This window comes from Carettochelys insculpta, chromosome 3, assembly GCF_033958435.1.
Source record: "Carettochelys insculpta isolate YL-2023 chromosome 3, ASM3395843v1, whole genome shotgun sequence".
In the NCBI taxonomy this organism is placed as follows: Eukaryota; Metazoa; Chordata; order Testudines; family Carettochelyidae; genus Carettochelys; species Carettochelys insculpta.
The window spans coordinates 53,207,097-53,225,012 of NC_134139.1; the positions used below are offsets into that span (position 1 = coordinate 53,207,097).

At 46.1% G+C, this 17,916-nt stretch overlaps 1 protein-coding gene across 1 annotated transcript in view; it reads right to left on the bottom strand.

Moving 5' to 3' along the window:
• Positions 1 to 1,336: 1,336 nt before the first annotated feature.
• Positions 1,337 to 17,916, bottom strand: part of LOC142010281 (calpain-14-like) — a 28,842-nt gene continuing 12,262 nt past the window's right edge. Inside the window, exons 7-21 of the mRNA XM_074988581.1 lie at positions 16,723 to 16,808; positions 14,940 to 15,014; positions 14,120 to 14,283; positions 13,164 to 13,331; positions 11,354 to 11,361; positions 10,741 to 10,946; positions 9,718 to 9,754; positions 8,827 to 8,889; positions 7,925 to 7,982; positions 6,068 to 6,132; positions 5,646 to 5,714; positions 4,603 to 4,681; positions 2,940 to 3,056; positions 2,370 to 2,425; positions 1,337 to 1,363 (exon numbers count right to left, since the gene is read on the bottom strand). Coding sequence (XP_074844682.1) covers positions 1,337 to 1,363; positions 2,370 to 2,425; positions 2,940 to 3,056; positions 4,603 to 4,681; positions 5,646 to 5,714; positions 6,068 to 6,132; positions 7,925 to 7,982; positions 8,827 to 8,889; positions 9,718 to 9,754; positions 10,741 to 10,946; positions 11,354 to 11,361; positions 13,164 to 13,331; positions 14,120 to 14,283; positions 14,940 to 15,014; positions 16,723 to 16,808 — 1,278 coding nt within the window. The remainder of the gene's footprint in view (positions 1,364 to 2,369; positions 2,426 to 2,939; positions 3,057 to 4,602; positions 4,682 to 5,645; positions 5,715 to 6,067; positions 6,133 to 7,924; positions 7,983 to 8,826; positions 8,890 to 9,717; positions 9,755 to 10,740; positions 10,947 to 11,353; positions 11,362 to 13,163; positions 13,332 to 14,119; positions 14,284 to 14,939; positions 15,015 to 16,722; positions 16,809 to 17,916) is intronic.

The window sequence follows — 17,916 nt, forward strand, 5'->3', positions numbered from 1 at the left end:
GCCCACCACTTAACCCTATTATTTTTGGCACACACCCCCAGCTGCAAATGATTCCTGCGTACCCTGCTCAGACTCTACATAACAAACACTGCACAGACTCACAGTCTCACTCATCTGTAATGGCAGGGCCCAGAGAATCTGAAGCCCTGCCTGGGGGTTCCCCTGACCTCAGTGGGGAACCTCCATAGGGCTGGGGGCTGTCTGGAAAAACTTATGGCAAGATCAGGGCTCATGATTCCTTCAATGTCCATGTGGTTCATCATACGCTATTGGTATTACACGCCGTATGTCAGTGAGCTGAGTGCTAATGAAATGAGGCTTGTTTAGTTTGCACTGTCTCAACGTGTTCATCGGCAGGTCAGGAAGGAGGTGCGTGTGGGGTGGGGGTTCCCCGTTTTGAAAAGTCATATTGCTTTATCACTGGCTCTTCAGGAGGGGTGTTCCCGTGTCTGGAATCACTTATGTGACCCCCATGCGGGGAACACCATGCCATGTTCTGTGCTTTGTACACATCTCTGCTAACCCAGGGGTTGGGCCCACTGCGGAGATTGGACCCCTGGTATCTATCCATTGCATCAGGCCACACAGGCAGCTATGTTATCTATTATAAATAGAAATGTACAAACATAAATATTTAACAAAAATAATTTAAGTTAGAGTAACTACATATGAACAAGCTCACTATAACTGTACAAACAGAATGTAACTGCTGGTGGGACAGTGACCAGGGGATCACCTACACAATCCAATCACCACCAAAGTGTGACCACGATTGTAACTGGTGCCTTTGGACCTTAGCACAATATATGTATATACGTATGCAAGTGTAACAGTGTCCCACTACAATCAACCTTAAAACAATGGGCAGCGTTAGAGAGTCAGGGCATCCAATAAAAGATGCTTCGCCCTGGGTAGCTTCGCTAGTTACAAGTGCTACGTGTCACAGTTTGCAATCCTCTGCTCGCTCAGTGAAACCGCAGCTCTATAGTGCCGGGGTAACAGCTGATTCCCAGAGGTGTTTGAAATAACAACCAATCTTCATTTCACCGCATTTGAAGTCTTTTGACCTAGTCTGTACACAGAAGTAGCTCCTCAAGAGACATTCGCATAAAATCTATCCATATGGAAAGAGCCTCATCCAGCAACCCGTAGTCACTTCAGTTGTCAGTTGTCAGAGTGACCCTGAGTCACCCCACTGGCTGACCTGGGAGTGCTCTTTTGAGTAAGGATTGCAGGTTGGCCTGAAGTGTCCAGCGTGTGTACCAAGTTGATAAGGAAAAGCCTTCATGTCCTTGGAGTGCTCGTTTGTGAAGGTCCAACTCACTGCTCCTTGGCTTTAGGAATAGAGAGTCATCATCATCCACTGTGAAGTAACAAGGTAAATGGGTTGAACTAGCATATCCAACTGGACTTGAGTTACACTGACAACAGCATAGCATTGTGGGTTTTCTCTCTGTGGCAACATAGTACGAGGACCTCAGTTATGGTCCAATCCTGCTCACTTTGGGTATGTTTACACTGGAGGCTTATTTCGAAATAATGCTGCTGCACACAAAAGTGCATTTCGAAATAGAGCTCAGCTCAAAATACTGCATCTACACCCAGCAGAGCCTATTTCGAAACAGAGCTATTGGATGCACTCTGGCTTGTTTGGAAACAGGCTCCATCCCCTGTCTGCACAGCCCCTATTTCAAATGTGTTGTGCAGACATTAGGATAGTTATTTCAAATAATAGCTGTTATTTCAAAATAATTTTCCTGTGCAGACCTACCCTTGGAGACAATGGAGGCTTTACCATCGAATTCACTGCTGACAGTTAAGCCCTCAGAGCAGGAACAAAGATCTGTGCTCTTCAGATCCCAAAACTCATAACCCATCCCCAGGGTGCAAGAGAAGTAGCTCCCTTACTATCAGCAACATGGAACCATTGGAGCATGTATAGTGTAGATTCCATACAGCAGCAGATAGTGACATGATCCAAGACATTTGCTACATTTCATAGCTCCAATCTGCCCACTAAGAAAATATGTGCTCTGGCGTTTGATTGGTGGGCAGATGATCTTGTGGCTAATGCAAAGGTTTAGAATTCCAGAGTCTGTGACTGTTGTGGCTCTGTGCCTCAGTTTCCCCATATGTAAGATGGGGATACTAACACTTCCCTACCCTCCCCCCCTCGGCAGGGATGTTGTGAAGCCTGGTTAACGAGGTAGCATTTTTCAGTCACTATGCACAGGGACAGATGACCAGGCACATGTACGTGGCAGTGGAGATTCAGTCCCTGTTGTTCTAATAAGCCTTTTATTACATCTGGCAAAGTGGTTTAAAGCATGGAGCTGTATTCCAGGGGATGGGCAAGTGCATGGCCTTACCTCAGATTCCTGGAGATATATTCCTTTGCCGTCCTTAGTTAAGTTGCGAAAGGCCTCTGGGAAGAAAAAGAATGAGGACAATGAATTTGCTGGCCAAGAGGGACAAGGATAACCTAGACTCAGCAGCACGGAAAGGCTGGGTGGTGCATTGGGAACATGCACTAGAGACACGTCGGGGTGGAGTTTGAGCTGCCTCATGCTGCCGTGATCATCATGGGCCTCTGAGGGATCAGGAGGTTTTGCTTTCTATGGCAGCCCTAGCTGGGGCACATCACAGGTCCTCCTGCTTCCTGCTCATGCCACAGAACCAAACCTCTGCAGGTTGCCTGGCCTCAGAGTTTGGGAAAAGGTGGTGGGGAATATATTAGGGGCTGAAGGACTGATTCTTCTTTAATTCACTGCATTGGCTGCAGTAGGGTCATTCTTGCTTTTCACTGGTTTGTATGAGAAGAGACATGGGCCCCATATTTTACACCCTGCAGCCCAGGGAACTTAGCCAAATGGCTCTGCAAGGGGCCCCAGAGTTGCTGCAGAGAACAGCCCCAGTGACATGCTGCCCAAGGTCCATACCTCCCATGATCTCCACACGCAACAAGAAGCAGAAGAAACTCTCAAAGTTGATCTGCAGGTCATTGTTGCCATATCTGATTGCCATCAGGTTACAGACTTTGTTGCTGTGTGAAATCCCTGTAGAAAGGGAATAATAGGGCACTTTGCAGCCATCAAAAGCATGACAGGGTAATTGCAAGATGAACGGGATATTACAAATAGCAAGCAGTCCTCTAGCACCTTAGAGATTAACAAATTTATCAGGTCATGAGCTTTCCTGAGTAAGCGTCCAATCATCTGAAGAAGTGGGTTTTACCCATGAAAGCTCATGACCTAATAAAATTGTTAGTTTTAAGGTGCTACAGGACTGCTTGCTATTTTTGAAGCTAAAAACTAACATGGCTACTGCTCTGACACCATTCAACAAGACTTTGCTCTTCTCCAGAATCAAAGGGCTTGATCAACATTAACTATGCCTCCAAATAAGGGATTGACCTAAACCAGGTGCTCAGGTCCAAATTCCACCTCCAAACTCACAGTGATTCAAATCTGGATCATCTTTACTCATGGCATCCATGGGGCAAATGGCAAGTAACATAACAATTTCCTCTACCCACCAATGCATTGCAGCCACGCCTGGGGTGAGGCACAGGAGCTGTTTAGCAGCTATACAACACAAGAGTTTAGGGAAAGAGGTGAAGAAGACTATCTGGCTCAAACTAGTGGGGAAAATTACCCCCCACACCATTTTCGGAGTCTGGAAATCTCTCCAAGTGCAGCTTGGTGTTTTAGTCATACAAACAAATGCAGGTGAATTCACCGCAAGTTCTTGCCGTATTTGTGCCTGGAACACCAGCAAAGCACCACCCTTATTATTTAATGTAAATAAGTGCAGTACCCAGATTTGGAGGTTATCTTTTACCTCTTCATTATAGCCACAATTTTGAACGCTAGGAACCAAAATGACTTCAATTAATTATATGAAGGCAAACTGCCAGTGAAAAGCCTTGATCCTTAAGATAACTGTAAGAGTGAATCCTTAGCCTCTGACCAGATGCAGGGGTCCACCTACAAGGTTCTCCTGGCAAGGTCAGGGCAAAGATCTTCAAGGAATGAAGTCTGGCACTGCTACTGCTTGTGTGCATGTCTAGCAGACAAACGGGTCATATCCTCAGCTGCCGTAAATCAGAATTAGCTTCACTTGCTTTGCTGGAGGTGTACTGACTATACTAGCTGAGAAACAGGCCCACAAATATATTCCCTGCTCTCCCGTCCCCACACGCTCACACAACCAAACTGCTACAGTAAACTTAGTTATGACTGTGGGAATTATATAGGTTCAAAACAGGGCTTATAATGGAGCGTTATCTATGGAGTGATTGCCTTCCTACCCCAGTAGAGAGCTGTCAATGAGACATGAATAAACTGTAAACCAAGTTAAATGAAACTTCATGCTGCAAATCACTTGCAGAAGCCAAGGTCTGTGACACTGGTAAAGTATGCTTAACCCAAGAGCGTGGTTGGCAGCACAGCCAGGGAGTGTACCAGAAGTAGCAACTGTCAAGGAGCAGCATGAGAGTGTTTGCATTCTTTGCCTCTCTTACTGGCATTTGGAATAGTCTTTGGGTTCTTTCCCAGTCAGGAGATTTTCCAGGCTTTTATAAGAAAGTGGCAAGATGCTCACCTATCTCCTTCACAGCTTCATGCAATTCCACCAAGTTCAGCGTTCCTGTTCTATCAACATCTTTCTTCTGGAAAACTTCCTGTTTAAAAGAAATCAAACAAGCAAAAGACACATAAGTGATTCTGAGCATCTTGGAAGGGGAAATTCCCTGATAAGCAGACCACCCCCGCTCCTCGCTATGTGTGTAGCTCATCAAGGTGGAGGTGTCAGAACAATTCATTTCTTTTACACAGTAGTAATTTAGGAAAGAAACAGAGCTTTCTAGCTGGTGGGAAGTGGGAATCTCTATTTACTGCCTCTGCAAAGCAGCCACAGTGGTGGGAGTTGTAGCTGGACAAGTTACAAACCAAAAGTCTGTCCTTCTTTACAAGCTGTCCCCAGCAGGGTTTCCCAGGGTGTAACATCAGTGCAGAAGTGGTCCCAAGGAATCTACCGGCAATGTCTGTAATTGTCATGTCTTGCCACCTGCTGGAATTCACAGCCCAGAGTTAGGTGCCCAGGCTCCCAATACCAGAGCATGGGGAGAACAGATACCTATGAATGGGATTCTCAGAATCCAGCCAGCTGAGTGGAGAGTTGCCTAAACTAGCCAATAGAAAACTCAGGAGCGTAACTCTGGTGCCTATATCTGCTTGAGTTTCACAGCTATAAACAATCACCAGAAGTTGGATGCCTCAATCTCTTTGTGGAGTCTGGTCATGACTTCCTTGTGCCTCACTCACATAGACAACAGGGAAATTGGGATTTAAAAGCAGAAATCCCAGTGAATACAGATGCTGCACCAGCACCGACCTTTCCTGGCTCTCCACCTCTAACAAAGGGGTGTCTCCATTCTCACCAGATCCTCCCTTACCGCTGGTGACCATTTGCTTAAAATTATGGGTGTCCCTGGGTCTAGACAGGCAGGGAACTCTCTCATCCACTCAATATTCCCTTGAGTTTTCATAGCAACCTAGAGATCAGACATGTTTCTTGGGCTTTAACTGATTCCTAGCCAGCACCAATTGAAAATACACAGGGAGGAAGTAAATTATTTTTTGTACCAGGTAGAAAAGCAGTCGCTTCCACAGGACCCTGAATTCCTGAATATTCAGTGTGCCAGTAGTATTAAGCTTAGGAGAGGAGTTAAGGCTGACAACACAGGAAAGTGGCAGAGATTCCAAAATGTGAAAAAAAAAGAAAGTCTGTCACTATAATTTTATACAGTGAGGAAGGGATGATTCTGGGGTCTTCCCTCCCGCTATGGATCTGCTGCTGCTCCCACTGCTGATTTCAAAGAGAGCAGAATCTGGGCCTTTACCAAACAACCCCCATTTCATCCAGCCTGAATTACTGTTATTGAGAGCTAGCACATCAGTAATCAGGGGAATGCTCCCATGGTGTACAGTCCCTCAGTCCGGGAAAATAAAGCTCTCTGGAGGGATTAGGCGTGGCAAATAAATATATTGCTCAAGCAAAAGGATACATCCAGCAGTGCCAGCATTCCTTGGCAGGCATCCAGACTAAATCTCAGCCAAAAGTCTTGGGGATCTGGAAAAAACAGAGGGCTGTTACAGTGAATCAATGAACAACCTGCAGAAAAATAATTCCCAGGACCTGAGCTTGCTGCCCTTGAAACTCAGCAGTGAAACAGCCATTCATTCACCTGGGGATAGGTTGGCTCCCCTGCCCCAATGCTTTTGTGGCTCTGTCCATCTGACTGACTAGTTACAACACTTGTGATTCAACCCAGGGAAGGTAAAAGTGCCAGACAGTGGGCCATGTGCCACTTGCAGCTGCGTAGCCTGTGATTCCCATGGGTGCTCCCTGCGGTCATGTGATGAAGAGCAGAATATGACCCCATTATCTGTAGCTAATACAGAAAAGAGCTGTTAGAGAGCCTCTGAAAACTGTAATCCCAAATGGGATTTACTGAGACACCGTGAGTGGCCTTTGATCTTCTTGGGCCTCATTCATCTGTGCTGCAGCTCCACTAGTACAAATGAACTGAAACTCTTGTGCTTAGTTTCTCTCTCTGTCTCTTAAGAGACAACAGCTGTTACGCTCACCAGTATCACTGACAAGATAAGCTTGAGCACCGCTGGGAACGTATTAGGTACAGCAAATGAATATATTGACCATTGCTGGGCCATACAGGAGTTAACATGAAAAGAAACAGAAAGAAACTGATCTTGTTACAAATCATGATTATAGATTGCCTGTAAAGTTCCAGAGAGCAGACACCCTAACTCACGGATCCCTGCTCTACACAAGCAGAGATGATGTAATCTCATTATAGCCCTGTTTATCAAATACGCATCACACAGGGTAAAGTTTTTGAATGAAGGTCTTCAAATCGAATGCCGAAGAAGACTAAAGACACTCCACCCAGCTTATTTAGTTTCCTTCAGGATTTCACAATGCCCAATGGGTCACTTTCAAGAGACACCAAAATGAAGATTTTTTTAAAACCCAATCTTCATTCTCCCTTGAGAAAATTCAAGGAATCTGCAACCCTTCAGATGTTTTGTCTACCACAGACAGGTGCAATGAAAGAGGGATGGTACTAGTGCTGGTACTAGAACGACCCAGAAATTTTTCAACAATGTGTCCTACTGGCTGCAAATGCAATTTGGACCATATTTTTACTTGAAGAAATTTGAAGAATATTTTCATATTTTCTGAACAAAACATTCCGGTTGTCTGGTTTAAAGCTGGATTGAAGCTGGATCATTTCATGATTCCCTGTGCTGTTCATTTGCTCTGAAGCCACTGGCATTCATGACCATTGAAGACAAGATACTGGGCTGGACAGACCATTGGTATGACCTATTATGGCCATTCTTATTGTCTTGAATTAAATTTTGTCTTTAATTTAAGCTAATTATAGCTTGTTTTTTTTTTAAAAAAGGCCAAAGTTGAAAAGAAATGTTTCAACTATCCAATCCACTTTTTTCAAATTTTCCATTTGTGAAAATGCATTCGTTTTCAACCTTTCATCCCCACTTGCGAGGGGAAAGTTTTTTGAAGTCCCAGGCTTCCCAGCATGGGAAAGCCATTTCTCATCCAGTTCTACTCATTACCCTCCTATGCCTTTATCCGCATTAAGCATAAAGGGACTCAGTCAAATTATTTCTCAGAGCTGTTGAGCACTGTGTTTTTGGGTCACATCTGGGCTAGCTCCTGAGAACTGACCCTTTCTGGTTTGGAATCCAATTTGCTATCTATATGATCAGAAAAGGTTCAGACCCAGACTTTTAAGACAGCTCCTCCATGCCTAGAATTTGTGAGAGGTTAAGAATCCAGTTCAGGCTCATTTAAACTACAATCACTTTGCACTTACTTGTCCAGACCACATTATTGAGGATCATCTGGAGCTGGACAGCATTTATTTCAGGATTCTAGGGGAGACAAATACTGTTTTAATAAGTGTGCTTCCTCTTGCTTTCCCAGCATGTCCTGCCTTCACCATCTTTTGCCTTCATTTTTCCACACCAGTCAAACTACTGCAGAAAGACAGTATTGTAATCCCAAATGGGATTTACTGAGTCACCTTGAGTGGCCACTTGATCTCCTGAGGCCTTGATCTCCTGATTGACCATTGGGCTGTTAGATTAGAATTTTAGGCTACACTGCCACAGTAAGTTGATCTAAGGTATCCCACTTCAGTTACATGAATAACATAGCTGGAGATGAAGTACTTTAGTTGACGTACTGTGGTGTCTACACCATGCTGGGTCAAAAGGAGACACTTTCTTCCATTGATTTACCTTACGCTTCTCATCTGGGGTAGAGTACCAGGGTGAACGGGAAAGTGATCTGTGATTGATTTGGAGGGGTCTTCACTAGACCCATTAAATCCAGCCCTTGAACTGTGTTATACCTTTCTCCATTAGACTGGAGAGCCCATTATCCACGCAAATACCTACGTTAACTTTCTGAACACAACTAGTGTAAACTAGCTGTTTTCCGAAGCCCGACAGGACCCAGAGTGAGTGGAATACTTGTGAATTTAAGGAGGGTGCTTTCCTCTAACTGGCATATTTCTCAACTGCTCACATATAACAAAACTCCTTCAGGGAAGTTCTCTCTCTGTACCCTCATGCCGACCTCCTATGTTCCCCACCCATTTCCAGCACACTCCAGTTCCTAACTTCCCCACCACATTATGACCTTTCTTTGCACATTTGCTTGTCCTTTGGCAGAGCAAACGGTGGGCCTTTTGCAATGAATGTGTACACTTACTTGTTCAAAGTGCTTATTGAGGAAATCCTCCCAAATCTTCCCTTCGTGTTTATCAATTATTTCCTTCAGGGAACAAAAGAGTGAATGTTAACTGGAGAAGGAGAAGCAGGCATTTCCAACATACAATCACATAAGACATTCTTCCCAGATGTCACGGCCTTCCCTGTACTGCCATTATCCTTGCCTTTACCTGCCCTGCTCCCATCATGTTTTTTGTTTGCTAGTGCATAAAAGGAGAAGAGCAGGGAGGAACACAAGTAAATAAAAGGGAGAATTTCTGAAGGTGGTTGGACAAGGAGGAGTGATGATGAATTGTGATGGTCTCACCAAAAAGAATGATTTGCACAGCAGCAAAAGAACATAAGTGTCTGCTGGCTTGTCTGTCTTCTTCTGGATGTTTATATAGCTTGAACCTCTCTCGTCCGGCACTCTCTCAGCCGGAAACATCCATAATCCTGCATGATTTTAGTTAGCCAGACGACCACTTATCGTGGGTGTGGCGAAGTTTCCTGTGGTCCCATAAAGTTTATTTACAGCCACCAGTGCTCTGTGCTGTTATTTAGCTCTAATTTACCCCTAAATATCTCCTAAGTGTTGGTAACGTGCTAGACAATATTGACCTCATACAGTCGGGCAAATTCTCTCATTCAGCACCGCTCAAGTCCCCAGGGTGCCAGACTAGAGAGGTTCAACCTGTACCATGTTCACCTTCCTGGTACAAGAGACTCTGTCTGTAGAACAAGATGGGGCCTCTCTTCTTAAAGTTCTGTAACATGAGGTCTCATATTCCAACTCAAACCCCTCCCCCTCCAATCACTGCCACAAGAGAAAAGCTGAGGCCCTGAGCTGAAACAGGGCTTCCAACAGCCCACCTCCTTCACTCCAGCTTACCTTGCAAAGGATGAAACTTGAATCGCTGCCCACTTCCCTGAAAATAGAAAACAATGGATAAGTTGGGAGATGTCCTTAAAATTAGGTCTCTCTCTCTTTTGTGATTCCCTGCTTCCATCCACACTGCCTTCCTCTGCTTCCCCAGCCGGGACCACAGCCTGCCCCCACACCACTTCTGTGTCTACGGTAGGAGGTTTCCGCCCCCCGCCCACACCATTGCAGTGCTGCTAATGGAGGCAGTCATGTCAGTATGGCTGCAGGCAGCTGCTAGCATTTAAGCCCTGCATCAGCTAACCCTGCTCTGAACTGGTCTCCAGAGGCTGGTGGAAAGAAGGTAGTGGCAGGTACGGCATTGTTTACACTAGAGCTCTCGTCATTGCTACTTCCCAGGGTGCTGAACCAGTCGTAGCAATGGCGGAAAGTGTAAGGGGAAATAGCCTGATGTCATCAAGGCCAGTGTCCCGCCCTCTCCACATACAGCAGAGAAGGGGAACCTACGGCCGAAGGGCTGGATGCAGCGCCTGGTCTACTTTGATGCCACAAGGCGTGGGGCTTCACCCCACAATGGGGTGAGCTGGTGCTCGCACTCCATCCCCATGGCAGGTCGCTGAGTTTGGGACCCCCCCCTTATGGGACTGGAGCATGATCCAAGCCCTGGTACCCCAAGTTGAGTGCAGGTGGGTGAGTGTCTCATTTTACTTGCTTCACACTTGGCAGGCAGGTCAGAGAGGTTTTGATTTTGTTTTGCTTCTCAACTGTATGTGAGACCAACTGGTTTCTCTATGGGTCAGTGGCCTCCAACTGAAAAAAAGCTTCCCCACCCTGCTCCAGAATGCAGTGTTGAACTTGTGCAGAAAGGGCAGGACTAGTAGTACCATTTATCCTACAGAGCAGGCGACTTATCCTAAACTCCACGAGAGCTGCAGACAGCATTGCCATGTGACTCCACCACCCCCTTGGAAAGGTGCAGCTAACCCAGGAGCACCAAGAAAACACAACAGGCAGGGAAGGGCACCCTCTCACCGAAGGACATGTTTCCTGGAGAACACCCGCAGGACAAACTCAGACTCCTGCTGGGTTTCCGCAGTAGAGGGGACAATGATGTAGACCCCAGGCTGCAGCCGGAAATCCTGGGTCACTTCCCGCTTGTTCACGAAGACGTGGTTCTGGTTGATCGGGGGGGTCATGGCAAAGAATGCTGGTGGCAGCCTTCTGTTGAATTTGTAGTACTGCTCAGGAAGAAACAAAATCGATGCCCATTGGTGAACGTCATCATGCAGAGAGCCCAATGGACATGCCTACAGAAACCCTGCTATAGCATCCCCTGCGTTGGTAAGCCGCAAGCAAAGAAGACAGATATTCGAGAGCTAAGCAGAGTGCCAAAAGACCAATCTCCTCCTCTGTCCTCATGGCATATTCTCATTGCCCCATTTTAAAAATGACCAGGTGACGGGTCTTTCACTCATGTCCCTCTGCAGCCTACTCTGCCTAGTTTTGCACCCTTCCTATTCTGGGCTGCTGCGGGGGTCATTGAAACCCCCAGTGAGTGTTAAAACAGCCAGGAGCTGACCTAAACTCCAGCAGCTGAGCACTCCACTGCCCAGACCAGCACAGAACGCCCTGTGCTGATGGCTACTTCCCCAGCTTGTCCCTTCAGGCTCCCCAGCTCTGCCCCAGAGAGCCCATAAACAAGAGGCCTTTTTTTGAGGGCATGGACTTACGTGGCCACCAGTGGTGGAGGTCCTACACAGTGCCTGCACCAAGACAAAGTACTCCAGGACCAGAGACGGGTGAGGGGAGAATCCTACCCCAAGTCTTGGATACAGCTTCAGGGCCTCCATGTGTACATGCCTCTATACGCCAGATCCACAGCACTCTTTGATCTTACAAGCAGCTTTTATTCAGCAGCCAAAATACTGCAGTCTCCATATAGTGCTTATGCCCAAAACAGCTCAAACCTTTCACTCTCATGCTGAATTATGGAGCTATTATTCTTCTCCCTTTGCCCATATTTCTCTCATGCTAATGCAGCACTCTCTTGTCTAAGGGGTCGGGGCAGGCAGGGCTGCCCCTTGCCACGCGCCACATATTACATGCAGAGCTTTTATGCCTCTGTCAATTCTGTGATTCACTGTAGTTCCAATTCCAAAAACAGTCGCAGTTTTACATCTCTCACCATTAATCTCTGCGGCCAACACAAAACTTAAATTGAACTCCCAGCCCTGGTCTCTCCATTAGCATGGATGCAGCACAGACAATGCTGCTGTGGTCTCCTAATCTGTATCAGGCCCATGTATACTAGCAAACTTAATCCCATTTGTGCTCCTGATGCTGCCCTGAAACACCTAGTTCAGACCCAGCCAGACCTGTGGCTACTGTTTTTAACACAAGGTAAGTACAAACGTGGCAAACACCCTGGAGTGGCTGTTTGCTAAAGTTAGTTCTGTACCAATCCAAGCTCCTGGGGGCCCGGATTTTGGAAGGGAGTGAAGAGGTTAGCAAGGGGGTGGGTGCAGGACTCGTAAATACAAGATTGGAGCTAGATTCTGCTCTGGTTTATATCTGCTACAGCCACTTTCAGCTCCAGGGGCAAACTTAGTCCACAGTTTTTAATTCCCAGAGCCTAATTCCCACAGTCCCATGAGAGGGGGAAAGGGGTCAGAACATCCTGTAACTCTTGGTAAAGCCCAGGGGACAAAAGGCACCTTCAGCCTTTTCTCCATGAGATTCCCAACAAGGAGCTGGTGAAGGGTGAGCTACCCTGAGACATCTCTAGCAGTCTTTGACCAACGCCCTAAACAGGCAGGGTGGCACAACACTTTCTCTTCCCCCACACCCCATCACCGCTCACACACGGCTCGGACGCAGCCCAAGAGCAGGGCCTTAAGTCCAGAGTGAGGTATGCTCCTCCATGTCATAGCTCTGTATCAAGGGTGATTTCTCGCCACGCCTCCTAAAGCTGGAGAACCGCGGGTCAACGGCACTTGCAGCTCCACAGGGGCGATGTAAGAGCTGCATTCCCCCCCATGTGACACCAATGGAAGGCAGAGAGGGACTTACCTCAGGGCCCACCTAGAAGGGAAGAAAGAGAAACCATCCATCAGACAGGGAGTTCAGAGCCCTTTGGGTCACACCTAACAGCAGATGTAGTTTAATTAGCTCAGGGGATTCAATGGGGCTCTTTATCTTAAAAAAAAAAAAAAAAAAAAAAAAAAAAAGGATTCCTCCCTTCACAGTCCTTCTCCAGACCATCCATGGCCCATTCACCAGGCTGGATCAGCAAAGCCAACCCCAGCCCACTCAGGAGATTCTTGAAGGAGTGGGAGCCACCTGCAGGATATGGAACCCCGAGGATCTACAGAGTTCTCACTGTCTGTGGAGGGTCAGGAAGTTTTGTGCAATGACCAGGGCAACCCAAGTGCTTCCACTGCTGATCAGATTTCTACCCACCTTGAAGATGGAAATCCCAATGGGGAGGAGAGGCGCCCAGTTTCGGTGTTTGCTTCTGGGTTTCTGGATCAGGGACACCAGCACACTGCAGGAACGCAAGGAATTTTTGCTGCCATCACCCGGGAGAACTTGCAGCCAGTACTGAGGATTCATCCAAAATGCGTCTGAGAAGCAAAACATAAAAACCTCCTGGGCATATTTTCCACATGACACCTCTGCTTCAGGCTGAGTGAGGAAAGCAACTTATTTATAATTCCCAGACACCCCAAACATACACAAACATAGAGTAAGAGATTTTTCCTGCCACAGAAGAGCTCACAATCCAAGTACACAAGACAACAAGTGTCAGGAAAGAAGAAATTGTCCTTATTTTAGTGGGAACTGATGCCCAGAGGTACAAACTGCTGGAAGTCCTGGACACCTGGAGTTCCCACAGACTTCAGCAGGCCTAGTGGATGCTCTGCAGCTCTGAAAAAACCAGACCTTAAGCATCTTGCCCCAAGTCACAAAGAAAGACTGCGTCAGAGTTAGGGTTATGGTATTTGAACTTTCAAAAAAGAGGACACCACCGAGAAGAAGCATATCTGTATTAACATTAATACGATGTGAGTTGGTAGATACTGATACAGATACGCTCCCTTTCAGGGGTGTCCTCTTCTCTGAAAGTTCAAATATGGCAACCCTAGTCAGAACTGAACCCACCACCTCTAAGTGCTACAGTAGGCCCCAGCCTGATTTCTGTGGTAATAGAAAATAAGCCAGCTCACGTATCCATTGTTTGCCAAGCTATCTGACTTATTTAAAAGCTGTTGAATTTGGGTTGTGACAGTATAACATGGGACTTTGGCTCTTGAGCCCAACTTCGAGATGCTTGAGCGAAGGCCTTTCTTTGCTAATGGTAGAGAAAAGTCATATACCTGATCCCTTCAAGTGCCATCCAAGTGCTATTCACCTGTGTGGGGCCTCGTTCTGATGCCTGCTGTGTTTCCTTTGACCCATCTCCCCATCTTCAGAGAATACATCCACTTTTTACCACCTTCTTGGCTCATCAGGTCTGGAGTTAATTTACAGATCACCAGCTCTACAAAGTGGGTCTTAAAATCTTGCAGAGACATCCTGTGGAAAAGACCACCAAGAGAAGCAGAGTCAGCAGCCATGTCTGGGTGGTTAACTGTGGGTATCTCCAGCACTACCCCATTCTGTGTTACATATATGGCAATCCTTACGTAGTATTAGGTAGCAAAGAAGTTAATCTTAGCTCCAACAGCAGCATGTAGTGCTGGGGAATGCATAACAAAAGGCGCAACAAGGGACAGCAGCAGAGAAAGATTCCTATGAGACTGCAAGCGAAAGAACAAGTGTAACAAAACCAGCTGCAGCCTTGACACCTAGTGGCAAAAATACATGGGAATGGAAAGCAGCTGTACAAATCTGCCTGAAAAAAGCTTTGCAAGATTTGTGTTGAAAATAGGATGACAAATAGTCTTTAAGGTCAGAAAGGACTGGGCAAAGATTCTTCCTCTGCTTTTGATTTCATGCAGAAGAGCACTGTGTGATGCAGGCTGTTTCTCATGAATCTTTACCACTAGGTGGCAACGTAACAGCCCCATGCAATTTCACCCCATTTCATTAAAAACAAAAAGCGTTTCAATTGCCATTACATGTCATACACATATCTCCCTTTGGCAAGTGGCAGTGAGACAGCAGGTTTAGCTACAGCATTAACTCCGGCCTTAGCACAAAGGGAGGAGAGGTGTTCGTAGCTCCTTTACCAGAATTCTCCATCATCCCGGTATCGCCGCAGCAAAATCTTCTCCTTTGGGCTAAGCAGCTCCCAGTTTTCAGAGCTAAGGACAGAAACAAGGCAGCTGATTTTGAAGTGAGACCTAAACAATTGGTCCAAATCCACCTTCATATTAAAGATGCACAATATAGATGTCTTCTGTAAGATCACTTCCTGCTGTAACAAATCTTTGGCCTCACACACTTCACAGAAAGCATTAGACTTTGCAGTGAGGACAATCAGAACTGTGTGGCAGAAGAAGGATAGAATCTAATTCCCCCTTGTCCTGCAGCATAGGCTCTAGCTAAAGGAGAATCTTCATTAGCTGCTAGCCCTACAGATCCTATGAAACACAGCTGAGCAGTTCTGATTTTCTTCTGTAGCGAGCACTAGTGTTGGATAGCACACTGGTAAGTAGAGCTTAAGGTGTTCCCATCCCATGACAATTTTTGAGAATTTGAATTATTTTCCTGTCTTGAAAGAAGGAAATGTCAAAATCACATAATTGTTTCCAAAATCAAAAAATTTTAAAAAATAGACCAGGTTAATCAAAGCATTTTATTTCAATAATTCTGAAATGTTTTGTTTCAAGTTTGGCCTTTTACACACACACACACACACACACACACAAAATTTAAATTTCTAAAGAAAAAGTCATTTTGACCTAAAAAATGGAACTTCTTCATCAATATGGAACATTCCACCAATTTAGAGACCCTTTTTTATTTTTATTGTTTAAATGGGAAGTCCATCGAAAGAGCCTTTCTTCTGAAGACATTTGCAGTTTCAACTAACCATAAGTTTTCAAAGAAAAACTTATTAGAAAATTTCACCAGCTCTACAGACCAATTAATTAGATTGCACCTGCTGCTTCCAAGCATTTAAAATGTTGCCTTTGGGTTCTAATGAACAAGACAGTACCAGAGGCAGCTAGAAGTAATCCACAAGTCAGGCCTACAGCATGGTCTTCATTCTATCCTTCAACATGGCCAGCTTTTATATTGTCATGTGGCACACACAGATCAGAGTAAAAATCTCCTCATACAAGACCATGTCCTCATACATTCCCAACACCCACCCTTCTCCCCTCATAAAAAATGAGCAAACAGGAATTGTGCAGGGAATTAATGGGAGCTGCAAAGGTTGAGTCCACCCCAACCTAAAGTAAGCGCAGTCTGAAGGGCAATCACCCTGTCCCTTTGCAGCTGTCACTTCAGCCTTTGAGCAGGAACAGCAGCCACCATTCCTCTGTGATGGCGGAGCAGTGGCTATTATTCTTGCTCTGCCTTCTATGGGGAAAAGGAAGTTCCAGCCACTGCATCCAAGTAAACACAGATTCAGTGACCCTTTCACCACTCCCCTCACCATCCCTAATTGTACCTTACTCTTTGTCACAATCAGAGCCAGCCTGGCACCTACTACCCTGAGGAACAGGTAGCTCAGGCTTGGCCCCACCCTAATCTCAGAACTCCAGAAGTTGCAGTATACGGAAGGCCTTGTATGATCAGCTGACCAATGGATTAATGTTCTGATACAGGCCATCAGAAGATCACCTTACAGTTCTTGCTGTTCTAGGTGCAGCCTCTCTGGCACTCAGAAAACACCTGTGTCTGAAGCTGGATTGCACCATGTTCATCCTTTTGTGTTACACAGAACCCCCTTCCCATTGTGTTTCATTTGACCAAAAAAAGCAGAACTAGCGTTCGATGCGTTAAGTGGCACTGCATCCACCCAAACTTCTCAGCGCTAGCCCTGCACTTTTTCAAACTCACCTATCGCTCCAGGCTCCTTTCCATTCAATTTTCCCCCAGGGATTTCTCAGTCTCACCAAACTTTCCGATCCACATTTACAAGTCACCTGCACAAGATAACACTGAGTTAACCAGGGTCCCTGCAGCCTTTGTCTGGTTTATATTTGCATAAGATGGTGGTGACTCCTCCCCTTTTGGTGATGTCAACATGTGGTAAGAATAGTGCCCAGGCTACTCCTTTCAATGACTGTGCTCAATGTGTAACTCTTAAATGAGACCTGGAGCGATTGTGTCTTTCCCAAAGTCGCATGGAAGGCCTGTGATGGAGCCAGGAACAGAACTCAAAGCTCCAGAGTCCTAGTCCAGGATCTCAGCAACAAAACCATCCTCACACTCCAACATCTGTTTAACTTCCTAGCAATCAGCCTGGATTATGCCTGTATATCTGAGGGCAGGGCAGGGCTGGGCCAGCAAGACTAATTCCTACAGTAAGACTAATCAACCAAGGCAGTCTAGGACATTACTACAAGAACCTTCATTTTAGTACTTCCTGAATTTGAATGTAACTGGGGAAAGGGATGGGAGGGCATCATGCCTGGGTTTGGAGGTAGACAGAGGGTGGAAGGACGTTTTCTCTCTCCTCACTCACCTTCTTAGGCCTTTGAGCAGGTACCGCAGCAAAACTTGTGCACTCCTGCATGCAAAGACTGTTTCAAGTCAAGCATGGCTGCTGGAAGCCTCCTCAAACCTGACAGGACCATGGTTCCTGTACACTAGATATGCTGGAGCCAGGTACCCTTCGCTCATTAACAGGATCCTGACTAGGCTTTTCCCCTCTCTTTCTCATGTCAGCAATGGCCTAACACTTGTAACAAATGGCAATTTGATGGCCATTTGGAAGCTCAAGTCAGACAGAGTCCTGGGAGCTGACTGGTGGAATGCCAGGGGTCCTGAATGACTCCCCGCTTCTATTTAAACAAAGCTGAGAAGCATGAAGTCAACTGTGCAAGTGGATTTTCCCCACTGCCTCCCTTGTGTTACCTCCTCCAATTGCCTGACTCTGATGTCTTTGTAATCTGACCTTGTCTCCTAACGCATGACTCTTGGGCTGTGCCCTGGGCTGTCTTGGCCTCTGATATACTAGCATACTGCCCCAGCCTGCCTCCCAGCCTTTGACTTTTCTTCTGTCCACTGGGCATGACCTGTGCTCCTTGT